The sequence below is a fragment of the Lygodium microphyllum genome, chromosome 4, assembly GCF_053477565.2.
Source record: "Lygodium microphyllum isolate KBCC chromosome 4, Lygodium_microphyllum_v1.1.10, whole genome shotgun sequence".
Taxonomy (NCBI): domain Eukaryota; kingdom Viridiplantae; phylum Streptophyta; class Polypodiopsida; order Schizaeales; family Lygodiaceae; genus Lygodium; species Lygodium microphyllum.
In genome coordinates this window covers 162,371,765-162,387,785 of record NC_141138.1, presented here as the reverse complement: position 1 = coordinate 162,387,785, position 16,021 = coordinate 162,371,765, and the positions used below count along the sequence as shown (strand labels likewise).

The 16,021-nt window shown below is 46.1% G+C and overlaps 1 protein-coding gene across 2 annotated transcripts in view; it reads left to right on the top strand.

The window, feature by feature from the left end:
* The window catches only part of LOC148037847 (vacuolar protein sorting-associated protein 26B-like), a 207,855-nt gene that overhangs the window by 79,216 nt on the left and 112,618 nt on the right, over positions 1-16,021 (top strand). For both annotated transcript variants that reach the window (XM_087676808.1, XM_087676807.1), the window contains exon 5: positions 2,579-2,623. In XM_087676808.1, the coding sequence (XP_087532934.1) occupies positions 2,579-2,623 (45 nt within the window). The remainder of the gene's footprint in view (positions 1-2,578; positions 2,624-16,021) is intronic.

Sequence of the window (16,021 nt, the reverse complement as noted above, 5' to 3'; positions counted from 1 at the left end):
CGTTTTCTTCACTCTTGAAGGGCTGCCTAGCAATTGCTTGTTTGCAGCCACTTACATGGAGATCTTCATCGATGTTCTTGTGTTTTCTTCTCAAGTTGCTTGCTCAATGGTCATCTTGACAACAACCTGATATCATCTTGGAGAGATTTCAGCATATCCTTAATCTCTTATAGCTTTTTAGGACTGCATTTTTCTCTCTACTACTATCCTTCATCTTTGAGTGTCTACTCTAGTATTCCACTGCTAGAAGGTCTGCGTTTCGCTCCCCCATAGAGCATCTCTTTTCCTCATGTTGATGGCTCTGCACAAAGGATTGCATTTCGCTCCCTTCATTATGTAGACCCTTCAAGGTGGTGTTGTCTGATTAGCCAGGGCAATGTAGTTATCACAGAGCTCTTGTCCAATGTATCAACATGATTCAATGTTCATCATTCATCAATCTTTTTCCATGTTTCGAGTTTTCTTTGTCATAGTGTTTGTTGTACTTTTTGTGTTTTTGCTTGTAACCCTACCGTTTCTTGATATAGAGTTAGAGCATATCATTTCGTCTCTTGACACATAGGACCACAAATGTCAAACATCACTGTGAAGTAGATGCAATATAGATGGAGAATGGTCATGAGAATCCTTGCTTAACGAAAATAGTACATCTTACCAAGTGCCTTCAAATGTGATTCGATGGTAGGTGAACTTTAGGAAGATTGCTAATTGTATCCCCTAATTGGAGCTTCATTAATGCAAGATAGTTGATGCCCAAGCCTTTGGTGCCATAAATGTGTAACTTGCAAAGTATCTTTTGCTGATAAGGCACAATCAATAGGAGTTTTAGTAAGCTGCCGATCTTATGTATCAAGATGATAGAGGCCTTTAGTGGGGGTGCTTGTCAAGTCAATAGAAGAAGAAACTTGATCATCGTACACTCCACATCGGAGCCAACAAAAATGACTCAAAATCCACAAGTCACAATTGCGGAAATAGAAAAAAGATTCTTTTTGGTGTTGGGCATATAGAGAATCTTGCAATGTCATAGGAGTGCCTCAAATGTAGACAATGTGTATATGACCAAATGCCTTTAATTGCATGAGAGACATTGTTTGTGCACACAATTGTGTCCTTGGAGGTACATGAGAAATAGATGAGAATAATGCTCAACAAGAAGTGATGTGCTTAGAAGCATCACTATCGAAATACCAAGTAGAAGCTCCATTAATCATCATGAATAGAAGGATTATATTGACATTAAACAAAAAAAGCATAATCCTTGGATTGAGTATAGTTCACAGTCTCGTGTGAGAGCAAGACCGGTCTCAAGAAGTGTACCATTGAATCTCAGCCGTTCTAAGTTTTGCTCAGTTGTTTAAAGGTAGGCAACATATCGCTCGCAAAACCCTAAATTTGCTCAATTTTTTAAAGGTAGGCAACATGTTGCTGTCAAAACCCTAATTTTCGCTAGAGAAATAAGGGTTTCTCAGCCACCTCGAAGTGCATGCCCATTAAACAAAAGCCCAAAGATCGGAGAAGAATTCAGGCACTACAAGTTAAAGAAATACCACAAGGGATGCCAGTTTTGGGCCCAATCGGGTGTTGACTATCCAATAATTTTGTGGTAAAGTTTTGTTTCAGATTTGTGAATTCATTTGCTTGCTGTAATAAGTGTTAGATCAGGTTAGCCACCACCCTTTTGGAGAAGGACAGCTCGTTTCATCCCATGTCTCTGAAGTACCGGGGAAGAGAGATGAGCTGGAGAGCACGCCGTACTGTAAATAGACCCCAAAATGCAATAGGCAGTGTCTGTAAGCAATCAGTGGTTGCAAGAATTCAGGTTTGTGTATGTGGATCTGGCTGTAATAGGCAACAGCAGCTCAAAGGCTGGAGAAGAGTTGTCTGCAGCAAAATGCAGCTGTCTGATGTCTAGAAGATGATGGCAACTGTTGGAAAACTGCATGGACCAAGCTGTAGAGAGGAGTCACTAGCAACAAATGCAGCAGTCAGGGCAGTGTAGGCAGGTCACTTGGAGCTCGACACAAGCTAGCAGCACCAGAAGCTGAGCTATCCACCAATGGAGGGGTGTAGACAATAGTGGGAGGATGGCGCCAGCTGATGGAGAATCTGCAAGAACAGGATGGGCTGAGTGAAAGGGCAGCCTCCTATTTTAGATGTGGATCTCCCCAAATTAGCATTTTGGCTTATGGGACACAAACACTCTAGGAAATTTTGGTAATTTAATGAAGAGTTTGGTACTGGCATGTTTTGGAGCTGTTTTAAAGAGCCAATTGAATGGTTTAAGTTTGTAATGCATTTTTAAGCTCAATCCCTTATCATATTAGTGTTTTATAGTCTGTTGTTTTTTTCATTTTATATGCGTACTATTCTTGTTGGTCTGACAGATTCATGTTGAGAAGTTCCTTATTGCACTGAGAAATTGAGGACCTATAGGAATAGCAATTCAAATCACTGTTTTGCTTGAAAGTTAAAGCTTGAAGGTGTTTTCCAATCACATGTATAATTGTATAATTGAGCCCAAAAATTCTCTCTTGTTGAAATTTGCTTCAGCTATGTTCTATTTCTTGTTTTGCAGAAATTGGCTTTGATCGTGAGAAGTCATCAGATTTCACCTCCTTGGGTAAGACTTAGGCCTGGTAACTGATTTAATACTGTGAAGCTGAATTTTGGTTATCTAAAGTTCATACCTTAGATAATAAAATTCTCAATTGTCTTTTTACATCTGGAAACTCTTTATTTGAGTGCCTTTTGTCAGCCTCAAAATCAGTAGCTTACAAATGTATATAATATCATCGAACCTTTACAAATGTATGAAGATTGTGAAGTTATCTTTTCTCCGTTTTGCAAATTGAAAAAAAAAAACGCTCCCGACCGACATGCCGCTGTCCATGCCCCCGCCATCACAACCATCGAACCCCCGGCCAGAAGGGACGCACAATGGAGTCAGAGGGCCAGTGCATTCTGCGAGTGCCCCCCAGTCAAACGCCTTGTGCGTAGTTCTCTTTGAGGAACAACTCTTAGTAGTCCATGCCACAGAGCTGGAGCTAAAAGAAACATGATATTTGGCCAGGTCGTAGGACACTCCCTGTCCAGGGCTCCGCTTTGGGACTGACTTCACTCCATGCCGCGCATTGGTACGGCGCAGATCGTGGAGATGATTCTCATGGGACAAGGGATCTTCATGGTATGACTCACCTCGATAGATGCAGCCCAGGAGTTAGTAGCCAGTTCACCCTATGCCTCCACGAAGGGGGTCATTTACATGGTCCCTTGGTATAGTGATTTCACAGTGGAGGCATTCGCGCTCCATAACAGTTTCCTTAGACACCTGGTCACCCTACTGTTTCCTGGATTGGTGATAGAGTATCGTCAGCTTGTGGAAGACTTTGGACGGCTCTTCGGCACTGTCCTTCCCGCCTCTTTTGCGGACACAGTGACAGTTGCAGGAGTCCCAAAGATACAGGTGGAAGTAAAAGAGACAAAGAACATACCACAGTTTCTAGAGATTGAGGCAGACACACACTCCTTTAGGCAGCAGGTTATTGTGATGGGGCAGTCCAGGTAGTGCCTGTGTTGCCATGACTTTGGGCATTTGGCAGCAGAGTGCATGCGGTTTGGAGCCAAGGCGGCTTCGCTGACAGGTCCACAGGTGGATGCGGACGGCTTCACACGAGTCCAGAGATGATAGAGAGAGAGACGGCAAGGGGATCGCAGCCAATCCCTTAGACACAGCCATGATAGCAGGAGGGTGAGTGTCTCCCCCCTGGCGGAACACCACAAGGGTCCTCCCCTCCTCCCCCCACCCGGCAGAACCACAAGCCTACACATCCACCCCCCACAGAGGCGTCACAGGCGACCTCACCCGAGGGCCCACCAAAACCACCACCACCACCACCACCACCCCCATCCACCCCCCCCCCTCCCCCCCCCCCCCCCCCAAAACACCTTCCCTGCCCCGCCCCAACAACCACCAGCTCTTCTGTCCATGCCGCTCGTCACACTTTCCTGAGACAGGCGCAGTTGCTACCATAGGAGTTCTTTCGCAGTGGGCCGTGGTCTTACCTAAGAGTTGTGGAGCACGGAGAGTTCCCACTATCCGTGGATGTGGGACTTTTCGTGGTACGCAAGTCAAGGAGCTGCAAGGTTCATCTACTGGCACCATCGAATGGACCAAACTACGCCTTCTTCCTTTAGATGTCTCACACAGGAGAGTGGACGTCGACCCAAATAGAGGAGGAGGTGAAGCGCCAGGTGGCTGATCACATCTCCCAGTGGATGGGAGAAGGTGGATGGGCGCTCTTCTCCTAGCAGTGGCCAGGTTGCATAATGGACATTAACTGGTGGACTGGGGATGAGTTCCCACATTTGAGCATTATCTTTCAAGCCCCTCCACAGTGGAGAACCCCGATGGATGTGATCGAGTGGCCCCTAGCATAGGCGGCCCGTTTCCACCAGTGCATAGAGTCTTGCCTCTCAGCTTGGCTTATAGATGTCTTGGTGGTACTAGGCATATCTATCACCCCCATGGTCCGCCCGAGGGCTACCATGGGGGAATAGAGCTCACCATCCAGGCCGACATCGAAGCATATCCGCATGCCTCATAGCTCCTCTTCCTCGTCAATAGCTTCCACATCGAATAGATGTCTGTTCGGTCAGTCCCATGTATCCCCATGAGTTTACATCTTGCATCCTGAAATGTGAACGGTCTCCACTATAGTGGAGCACGTGGTTCCAGGAAGTTGATTGTTCGGTAGGAGCTGCAGCTTGCCCTTGTTGGACGGATTGACATCTTACTTATATAGGAGCACAAGCTCACTCTTGCCCAAGCCCAACTAGCGGGTAGGGAAGGTTCTCCCCGGCAGGTCACACACTTAGTGGGAGCACGCCATCGGTGCCCACGTCAGGAGTGGAGGCGTATGCACCTCTATTGGCCCGAGCCTCATCGCTTGTGTATGACACTACGGGACGATCGTGGCATGTAGGGTTCTATGGATCAGATTGGATATTGGGGACTCGTGCCTTGGAGTCCTCAATGTCTATGCCCCTACTGAGGTTAGGGCATGTAGCAAGTTCTGGGTGGAGATTGTAGCAAGGCTTCCAGAGGTGGACTCTTGGATTGTTGGAGGAGCTTGAACAACTTGGAGGCCTTAGAGGATCAGTAGGGCAGAGGCAGAAACTACCAGGGTATGGCTGGGGAGGAGCAAGAGGCATGGGAGGTCTTCCTACTCGCAATAGGAGCATGCTGCTTGGAGAGACCCAGCTTTCCAGAGGAGAGAGAGATCACTAGAATTTGTTGGGAATACAGGCGGCTAGGCGGAGTCCTGCTCGAGCGGCTGGACAGGTTCTATGTGGGAGAGTGAGGATGCTCTCGCGGAGGCCAAGTAGGGCAATTGGCGGGCATCACTTTGTCCGATCACTTCCCGGTTCTCTTGACACTTGACCCCCCACCATCTGCCCTAGATACACGATCTTGTCGGACCCTTGACTCGATCTATAGGAGGGAGGAGGTGAAGAGACAGATTGAGTAGATTTGGACTAGGAAGTGGGGCAGGAGGGACCGGATCGCAGAGAAAGTTGTAGAGGTCCTAACCGAGTCGAGCAGTATTTGCTAAGAGGCAGCCTTACAGGCTAGGCAGCAGAGCTGGGAGGAGGAGAGAGCACTCTGACGGGACCTAGTAGCCATGCAGAGATTACTACAGGAGGTACTAGGGTATCCTATCCTCCACGCATAGGAGGTGCGCGCATGAGCAGCCATTGCCGGCCTAGAGGATAGGCGCTCGGAGTTCTCATTCCGTACCTTAGCAGCCTTTTGGGTGTGGAAAGGAGACACGATGTGCAGGGAATTTTTCGAGGTGCATCAGCCCCGCAGTTCAGGAGAGCAGATACACAATCTTCAGGATCAGTATGGAAGGACTCGTTCTAGCCGAGACGAGGTGATGGAGATTGCCACCGACTACTACAGGCGCCTTTTCCAGCAGGAGACAGCTTTAGCTAGAGGACAACGATGTAGACAACAGGTCTGGGATCACATCTTGTCCCTCGTCATAGAGGAGATGGGACGTTCCCTCCTAGCCCACTTCACAGAGAAGGAACTAGAGGAGGCTTTCCATACACAGGATGTGCAGAAATGCCCGAGAGAGGATGGCCTCTTTAAGGCCTTTTTCACTACCTATTGGGAGGTGGTGAAGGACCCCTTACTGCTGGCCTTCCAGGAGATTTTCACCTCTGGACTGGATGCCAGGGAATCTTTCGGCAAGTCCAAGTCTTATCAGTCTCCTCCCCAAAGAGGGAGATCTGTTGGAGCTATCCCAGTGGAGACCGATCACCTTGTTGTTAGTGGCCTATAAGGCATTGGCAAAGATGATTGGTAGGTGACTCCGCCGTGTGCTTCTAGATATCATTCATGACACACAGACAGGCTTTGTCCAGGACAGGAGCATCCTTGACAATGTCTTCACTTTCTTTGAGGTGACAGAGTGGGCCCAGCATAGTGGTCAAGGACTGGCTGTAGTACTCCTGGATTTCGAGAAAGCCTATGACAGGGTGGAGTGGGACTTCTTAGAGGGCACTATTGGAGGTTGGGCTTCCCCCAGGCATGGATTCGTGGGGTCTCAACACTTTACAAATCGGCCACCAAGAGGGTTCTCATAGGTGGTAGGCGAGGGGAGGAGTTTTGACTGGAGAGATCGGTCCGGTAGGGCTGCCCCTTGGCCCCGTACTTGTTCCTATTCTTTGCAGAGGCGATGTCTCACTTCCTGAGGTCACGTGTGAGTGGGTTATGCGGCCTTCGATTCCTAGTGAGAGAGGAGACGGAGCTGTTAGACTTAGAGTATGCAGATGATACAACACTACGTAGAGGATGATGAGTTGATGCTGGAGAGAGTGAGGCTGGCTCTCAAGGTGTTTTGTACTGCAGTGGGAGTGAAAATCAACTGGCAAAAGTCGGTTGGTTTCCTTACAGACCCGGACTCTAGCACGGAGTAGGGCGTTCACTTGGGATTTAGATGGGTGTGCAGAGAGCAGACCGTCCGTTACCTAGGGTTCTAGGTGGGACTCGACATCACTCCCGCCTAGCAGTTTCTTCCAGTCCTTGGCTCTATTCGAAGGAAGCTGACCTACTGGAGTACCACTCACCTTTCCCTAGCATGCCAAGCCTTGGTGGTTAACCAGGTCCTCCTAGGGATAGCTTGGTACATTGCCTCGCGTTGGTGCTTCGCCTTGTCCTGTGTAGTACAGCTTCGCTGCCATCCCCCCTAGACTGCCCTGAGAGGCTTGTATTCTTGATATATCTGTGACTCTGATCAGCTCCAGCTAGTCTGATAAGCATGAGCACTTCCTTGTACTCAGGGTTTTTTCTGAAGTAATATAATTAGCCACACTTTATTTGAAAAAAAATATGAAGATTGTAACAAAATGTCAAGATAATTTTGAGAGCAGATTTGGTGAAAGTCTTTTACCACGAAAGATAAGAACATATTCCTTCAGTCTGGTAGAATGTCTGCCAATTAGTCAACTGGCACAAGATAGGATCTATACCACAGGAAGCTCATAGCTGAAAACTTACCTAATGGCAATACAACAGTGCCTAAGAGGATTTACATGACAATTATCAGAGGTAGAGGGGTCCGAATCCTCTACAACGCAAACCACTTCTAATTGTATGTACTTCGATTCTTGCAATTAGTGCTCTGTGTTCCACCTGAAGGTCACAATCAAGAAATTATTTGCACATGTACAGAGTCCACAAGAGAGTATGTCTGGTATTCATACACTATTAGGGAATGTCTCTTGAGTGCCTGCTGTCAGTCCAGTATCTCAGTCAGGTGCATACACTCACTCTGTTGTCTTGATGCCTGCTGTCAGTCGAAGATCATAGTCAGGAAATCGTTCCAAGATGTATACTTGCACATGGACTAAAAGGGCTGTTTCTTAGTGTCAGTGCCTTGAGAATGGAGGGTCCTCAGACTATCATCATCACAATATTGTGAGAAGTTAGCTATCTTGACAATACCTTTGGTTGTTGAACTTCCACAAAGGTAATTGATGGCATTTTTTTTGTATCCTTGCTGGATTTTCAGTTTAGTGATATCTCTGTACCACTTTTTGGGGGGAACATCGCAAAGCCCATGAGTAGCATTTGTGTCCATCCCCGCTGGGTATCCCAAACAACAAACCAGCTCTATAGATGAAATACTGGTCTAGTATTTTTTCTACATCTGTCTGTTTAGGAGGAACATCTCACATTTCTGAAGATTGATATGGAGGCTTGCTGCCTCCCCAAAAAGCCTGAGTGACATCCATTAGTTTTTGTAGATTATCTCTGTTGTTTCTTGGGAGAGGAGTGGTGGTTAATGCACATTAAAGGAAGATGATGCAGCAAATCCTTGCCAAACCTATGTGCCAAGGTCTATGGAGCTAACAGCTTCAAAAAATTGGCTGCTGAGTTCCCTTCATCCCCCAACAGTGTGTGGCCTGCCTCCTGTCACCATTGCAGTGCCCATTGCAACCCAGGGCTGCCTACTCAGCTTCATATCATGACCGCCTCTTGCCCCTGCTCTCGCTTGCACCTCCTAGCCCTGTGTGCACTTTCCAGCCTTGACTTCCTCTTTTCCATCCTTTGTCCCTTCAGTTCCTGCCGTCACCTCCCTATTTCCAGCCTTTGCATTTGGAATTTCTCGCTCTCCTTATGCATTGAAATCAGCTCAGCAGGTATTTGTTACACAATTCAGGAGGCACAAGCCTAACAAACCAAAGGAGTGAATGAAACTTGGAAGACAGTAGCCGGTCCTTTTAAATGAGACTTGCATGATAGTAGCTGGTCCTCTGCCCTCACAAGCGAACTCCAATGCAGCCCCTTGTGCAACCTTGGTTAATACTTTCCCACTAATCCTCTTTGCTTCTAATGCAGAGCTTTCCCTTAGGAAGAGAGTGGTGACCCTTGAGGCATCATCTTTGGCTTATTTCCTGGTTGTAGATTATCCATCACTCCACACTTTTCAAGGACTCCATGTAGGCAGCTCTCACCAGCACTCTAGCCAAGGTTATTTGATGGGTACCTTGGGAAGAGGGTAGTTTAGGGTCCAATTTAGCTCACCCAGGCATTTGGAGGCAATGCTTGTCACCAGCCCACTCAACATATGATCATTAGCAGCTTATTTTGGGAGATCAGTCAAGGGCCTTGACCACTCCACACTTGGGGATGGCACCACCATCACCATCCATTTGTAGACCTGGAAGAGTCTTTATCCACACAAGATACCTTGTATAGCTAATGTTACATCCTTGGACATTTGGATGGGCACCAGTAGCATTGGTCATAAAGTGACCTAGTGCGAATGCACTATGGGCATTATAGGGATAGGGCAGCTCAGTCCTATTCATAGGGCTGAAGGCCCTATTGTGCACAACATTGTGTGATCACCATGCTTGGACTCTTGGGCTGTAGGTTGGCACGTTCATACACTAGGATGGTGTAAAGTGGTGGTATGGGATGCCAGCTCTTGGAATCTTGTGGCAACCTTGTTTGCTACTAGCTCTTGGGCTTGGGGGTTGGACTTTTGGGCTGGTACGCAAACATGTTGGTAAACTTGGATGGTGTGAGTTGGCGATATGGAATGGCAACTCTTGGGATGTAGTTGTGACTCAGTCTGTTGCTAGCACCCAAGATCGAGGGTGAGCCCATTTGGCTCTATGGTTGGGAGGTGAGTCTGATATTTATTCCTTTTACGTTCCTTTGTGTTGTTGCTTGTACAAGTTGGATCCTAGGGGGATTTTTCAAGTGGGTAGTGTCTAATCTATAGGATGATGGATAATATCGCAACAAAGTGCTTTATGACAAAACATTGACAAATCCTCTTTTAAGATGAGGAAGGCCACAGAATTTAGCATTGCATGATTAGGAGAGTGCTCGAGATGGCACAATGCTAAATGTAGAGAGAGAGAGAGAGAGAGAGAGAGAGAGAGAGAGAGAGAGAGAGAGAGATGGCTTAGTGTCATCATGTATCTTGTAATCAAGTAAACTAGTGCTTTTTTTCGTACTTAATACAATTACCTTTTACGAAAAAACGAGATCTCATTCGGCACTCTGACTTACTTCCTTGGGAGGACTTACTTCCCTGGCATATGGCAATTTCCTCTGCGTCGTTGCCATGACTTTTTGTAATTCTGTTGGAGTTTAGTGCTTTCGAGAGCCACAGAGATTACACGCGATGGCGTAGAGCCATCATGTATCTTGTAACCATGTAAACTTGTACCTTTTTTTCGCAATTAATACAATTGCCTTTTACGGAGAGAGAGAGAGAGAGAGAGAGAGAGAGAGAGAGAGAGAGAGGATCGTCGATGGCGCCTTGTCATGACCTGCCGCCTGCTCCGTTTCGTCATCCTTCGGTTGGTTCCACCTGCGTATAGACGGAATAAGCCGTTGCCCGTCCGTCGTCAGTCTTGGGGCCAGGGTCCCTGCCGTCGCCCTTCAGCCCCGTCAGGTCTCGTTTCTCGCGTCCTGGTTCTGAGCGCTGTTTTGGTTCGTCGCGGGTTTTGCTGCGTCTTTCTACTGCCCAGTCGCGCTGCCACACTTGTAGACGCCCATCTTGCTTCGACTGTTCTGCTGTTCGCGGGTCTGCCTGCTCATATTTGTTCTTTTCTGTAGAGGCGCCCAGCTGCTGTAAACCCTGAGCCCGACAGTCGTCAGAGAGGCAACGTCTCGACCAGAGTGCCCACTGATCTGTAGAGCGAGAGAGAGAGAGAGAGAGAGAGAGAGAGAGAGAGAGAGAGAGAGAGAGAGGCCTATGTTTGTTTCTAGTGCCCGTGAGCTCCTCGCTCTGCATTGACCTGCACAAGTGGTGATACGACATGGCTGGTCTGGATATGGCTTTTATCCAGCAAACGGTGGCAATCCTTGGTCCGGATTCTGATACAGAGGAACTAGAGGATATGGTTCCTTGCACAGAGGAGATGTCTCCTGGTTCTGACTTCCAGCCTGCGGGCAAACGTACCAAGCATACTTCGGAAGAGACAATGGATCATTAGGAACGTTCTTATGCTCAGGTTGCCTCTGATTCTGTGGATTCTCAAGATGTTGACTGGGAGCATTTGCTGGAGTTTGCCAACACTTTGCTTGGCGATTATGTCCAACATAATCATGAAGCTTTTTCTGACTCTGGAATTGAAGATGTTCTAGAAGCCACGGTGGATCCAAAAAACGTCTTGTATTCATTTTCGGTGTTTTATGACCGTGTTGTTATACTCTTCTTCACTGGCAGGATCCCAGTGCTTTCCCATATTCGCCAGTGGCTGCACAATCTACTACAAGGGGAGCGTGTTGAGGAGATTTTTGTTGGGCCCCGAGGCTTCTATGAGGTGCTGTTGAAATCTGAGAAGCACCGTGTTGATCTCTTGTCTAAACTTTCATTGTTCTTTGATCGCTGTTTGGTCCATGTTGTGCCATGGCGCCCAATGGCAGATTTTCAGCACCTACTTCAACATGAATGCCCGGTGTGGGTTGAAGTGGAAAATTGTCTGGCTGTCTATTGGCCACTATTACAGGATGCCATGGCCGTTGTGGGCACTGTTCTGGTCCCCCCTGGTCTAAGGGCCATGAATCGTAACCGTTTGTGTATGTTATGGGACATTGCTAGGAAAAGGTCTGCTTGGTTACGTCTTAATTGCTCTGGCATGTATCCTTTGCACTTTCGTTTGAAATGGGACAACTGTGCAGGGCATTGCTTTTCGTGTGGAAAATTGGGGCATTTTATGGCCGAATGCCCAAAGAAGCAACCGACTTCAGATGCTGAGCATGTTGTGCTGCCCATGGAAGATATGGTGCTTGAGACTCCGTCGCAGAATGCAACCCAGTCACCTAAAGTTTTGGATAAAGGTAAAAAACATATTCGGGTTTGGATTCCCGTGGCAATGACTGGGTAGATGTACGGGCAAAAAAAAGTAAAAGGTTTGATGTTGGCATGGCGGATACCGGGCCTGATGCTTCACAAGATTCCATGCACACTTATATGCGCAGGAAAGAAATGTTGTCTTCAGAGCACACTGTTCATACTATGGTTACTTCTGCTCCCCATAATCAGTCTACTAGTAAAGTATATACGGGCGGTCCAAAGGGCCCACGTGCAAAGTTGGCTTTTGATACTAGAGGTAATGTGATTAACCCATGGGATCGTCGTTATCCCTGTTCATCTCCAAGACAGTGGATATTTCGTCTACCTCTAAAGCTGGCCGTCAGAACTCTTTTGCCGTGTTAGCTGATTTTTTGGATGAGGGAGTCCTTGATATTCTAGCAGAAAAGGTTAAATTGAGGCAAGCTGTGCTTCGTTCTTGATTTCCTTTTTGAATACACATGAAGATAGGCTATAGCCACGCGGAATGTGCGAGGCATTTGTTCTTGCCATAAGCAACATGTCATGTGGACTGTATTGCATGAGAATCAATGGGATGTCTTGTGTGCTGTTGAGCACAAGAGTCACGGTGAAGCAGGAAAAGTTGTGGATTGCCATGGGTTTCGCTTGTTTTATGTAGGGACACATGCCATGCATTATTCTGGTGTGCTTATGATTGTACATGAGAAATATCAGCCTGTTCTTATTAAAAATGACGTACATGGCCGTTTTGTGGTGATTGAAGTTTTATTTGAAGAAGAGATCTTATGGTTGCTGGGTCTTTATGCTCCGAATGACCCTTTATCCCGTCGGGATCATTGGAATACTTTGCAAACCTCCTTGTCACTTGGCACACCGGGTTTTTTGATGGGGGATTTTAATATGTGTGCTGATTCTTTACAGTCCACATTAGAGCATTCGGTGATGGACGCTCCGGAAAGTCGTATGTGGACTGCGTTTGCTCTTGCTGTACTTAAGCAAGATCTTTGGTCTTGGCTACACCCTTCTTCTTCAGGGTTTACTTTCCATTTTGCGCAGTATGCAACTACATGGTCGCGGTTGGACTGCATGTACATCATGCAGAATGATGATTTTCTTCCTGAGATGCTGGAAATGAAAGTGTTGCAGCAATATGCCTTGTCAGATCATTTTCCTCTACAGCTTGAGATACTTGCACAACCCATTGCACCTTTTAAGCAATTTCAGAATAGACTCCCTTTGCGTTTCAACTCGTCCTATTTGAAGCATTCCATCTTTCAGGACTATATGCAGCAATTGATTGATAGATTTTTATTGGACTTTGCCTCTGAGGGCAATGTTGCTTTTGAACGATTGCTCTCTAATGTGCAACGGATTGCTTGGTAGTATGGGATCCATTATGCCTCTCTTTGTCCATGTAACGTGTCCAATTGTTATCTTTAGGACACGTCTTAGGAGTCCATCAGAAAGTATTTCTAGAAAGCTGCACCCGGCACTCCCATGGAATGTTACGGAGATTGCGATCTAGGACTTTCCGCGTCTGCCACGTAGCGGAAGTATTCCGGCCGTTCCCACTTAGGACCGATTGGTTATTTCCTAACGGCAACTAGCGTCGAACCCGAGCGAACTACTTTACGCAGAAACGCTCGGTCCGAAGCGGATTCATGCTGCACTTGGTTTAAGGAGAATGGGAAACGAGAGGGATGCGAAGCTCAACCTCTCTGCCATAAGGTATAGTCCCATTCCGTTCCCCTAAAACAGCGTAAATCGGGATCATTTATAACTTAGACTCTAGGTCAACGCTCTTGCTGTTCATGTTCTTTGAACGATCTTTTCGCTATCCATCATGATTGAGAAAAGTTCCCGGCCAACCGGGACCACCCATCCGTAGGACGGACCTATGGCCACATCCTCCGCACTTTCCTCAGGTTGTTTTAGTTATTTAATTACCTAACACATTTAGTTGTACATGTAACAATCAACTTCCTTAATTAGCCCGTTAAGCACTGGTTCCTTTACGTAATAATGGCACTTGACATAGAAAGGCAATGTCAAACAAGTTCCTTTTCAACAGGTTATCATATTTATCTTTGAAATACATAAACTCCAGCCCGTAGGCTTATCTATAATCCGCTCGAAGGCTGTCCAGCAATCCACAGGGATTACTAATCCAAGATTCGGTGCGTAAACTAGTATGCGGGCCTCGAGATCCAATTCCGAGTCATGTTGGCCTCTTGTGCAGGGCCCGGAAGGCGAGGGATTTACGGCCAGAGCCCCCCCTGGCACCCAAGCACCTCCTGCTTCAAGTAGCGCTCAACGGAGAGACCTCTCGCGGCGGGTTCAGTCCAACTTCCCGACGCGGTTAACAACCCCCTTGGTTAGAGTCAGGCAGGCAGTCAGGGGTAACTGAAGCTGCCTCTCCCTTTAGGCCTTCAACCTGAAGCATTAGATATCCATTTATCCTTTAGTTCTTTGATCAAACAAAGCAAAACAATGCTTTTAAAATTGTTACAAGCACAATCATTTCCATTGGTCGTTATTTTTGGCCAACTGCTAAGGAGTGAATCCTTCTTTCCGAATGCATCCAGCACTTGATCCGGGATCAATTGCGACTTGGCAAGATCCCCTATATCCTGGGCTAGGGTGTATCCTATTAACCCGACTTGATCAATACCTTAAGTTCATATGTTATTCCAATTTATTGGTTGGTCTTTTGCTTCCAAGCAATTATCTTTACACAAGAAAGATACTATATTAGGACGATTATTCATCCTCTTGCAAGATAACTTGCGTAAGAATCTGCCAACCTCATTCCGAGGAATTGGCCATTTCCTTGTGATCCCATCACAAGATCATGCGACTCTGCAACTTGTTGCACAAGTGTCACATCAAACTATGGGACTATTCTATCCATCAACGGTGTCTTCTAATCACGGTGTCATGATTAGATATGACAATCCGTTCCTGATTGCCTTAGGCCGACATTGTCGGTCCTAGGGTTTCGAGTTTCATATTTTTAGCAAGAGATTCTTAGGAAAAAACCCTAGATCTTTTCTCGTAAGTATGTCCTACCATCCTTACATTCCGTGAATGTGGGTAAGTATTTAGGATATAGGAGTTTCAGTTTTGGAAATACGTGTGACTAGGTAAATGTCTTCAACATGCTAACCCTAGTCAGTTCCTTGGGACACGTTGCATTGAATTAACCCTTTTCTAAACGAGTACTCCGCGGTTTTAGGTGTTTAGGTTTAAACCAATTTAACTTGTCTGGTCTTGAACATGATTCATTGTCTACGTATAAGTTGATTTACAAACTCTAATTTTTCGGGTTAAGATCAAAGCCTAATTCCAATTGATCATCCTATAACATGCAAACAAGATTTATGCTTAAAACATGCAGCCTCTTTTACTTTCTTTTCCGAATGAATTTGTCGTATGTTGAACTTACACTCTCTTTCGTTGATTTAAGTTTTTAGGCCACTTGCCTAGAGTTAAATCTTCTTCGTGCAATCCTAGCAATTTCCTACGGTTTCTAGCAACTTTCTTTAGGAATCATTTCGAAAAAGATGTTCAATAATGCAATATGCGGTTTATTTCTTCCATGCTTAATTGACGTGTACCATCATAATTCCGTTATGTAAAAATGGACATTAATCTAATTTCAATTCATCGCAATGCATAAACTACTTGCTAGAAATGCATATCAATCTTTTGCTCACTTTATTTTGTTCGTTTTATTGAAAATACTAATGACCGAACTATTCCGTCGTGAGCTAATTCTTTTAAATTAACCAAAGTATTTAAGACGAAAAATGCATCCTATCTCCAAAAATCATCTACGCACGATTGAATTATAACGACGTAAAATAAAAATTAGGAAGAAAAACCTGGACTTGTGGTGAGATGTCCACGTGAATGTTAGGAGACGATCCTCCTGCGGCTGTGCCTTGTGCTTTCTTAGGAGCCATTGCGAATGCGGCCTTTCCGTCTTGGATGCAGATTTATGACCTTGGCCGTCTCCTTTGCACACGTAGCTCCCTTTTGTGACAGCTTGCACCATCTTTCGGAAACGGTTTTTAGAAGGTTTCCTCCTTGAAGTAGGGATTTTCACGATTAGGACCTTACAACTGTCAAGAATGACGTTGTGGAAATGC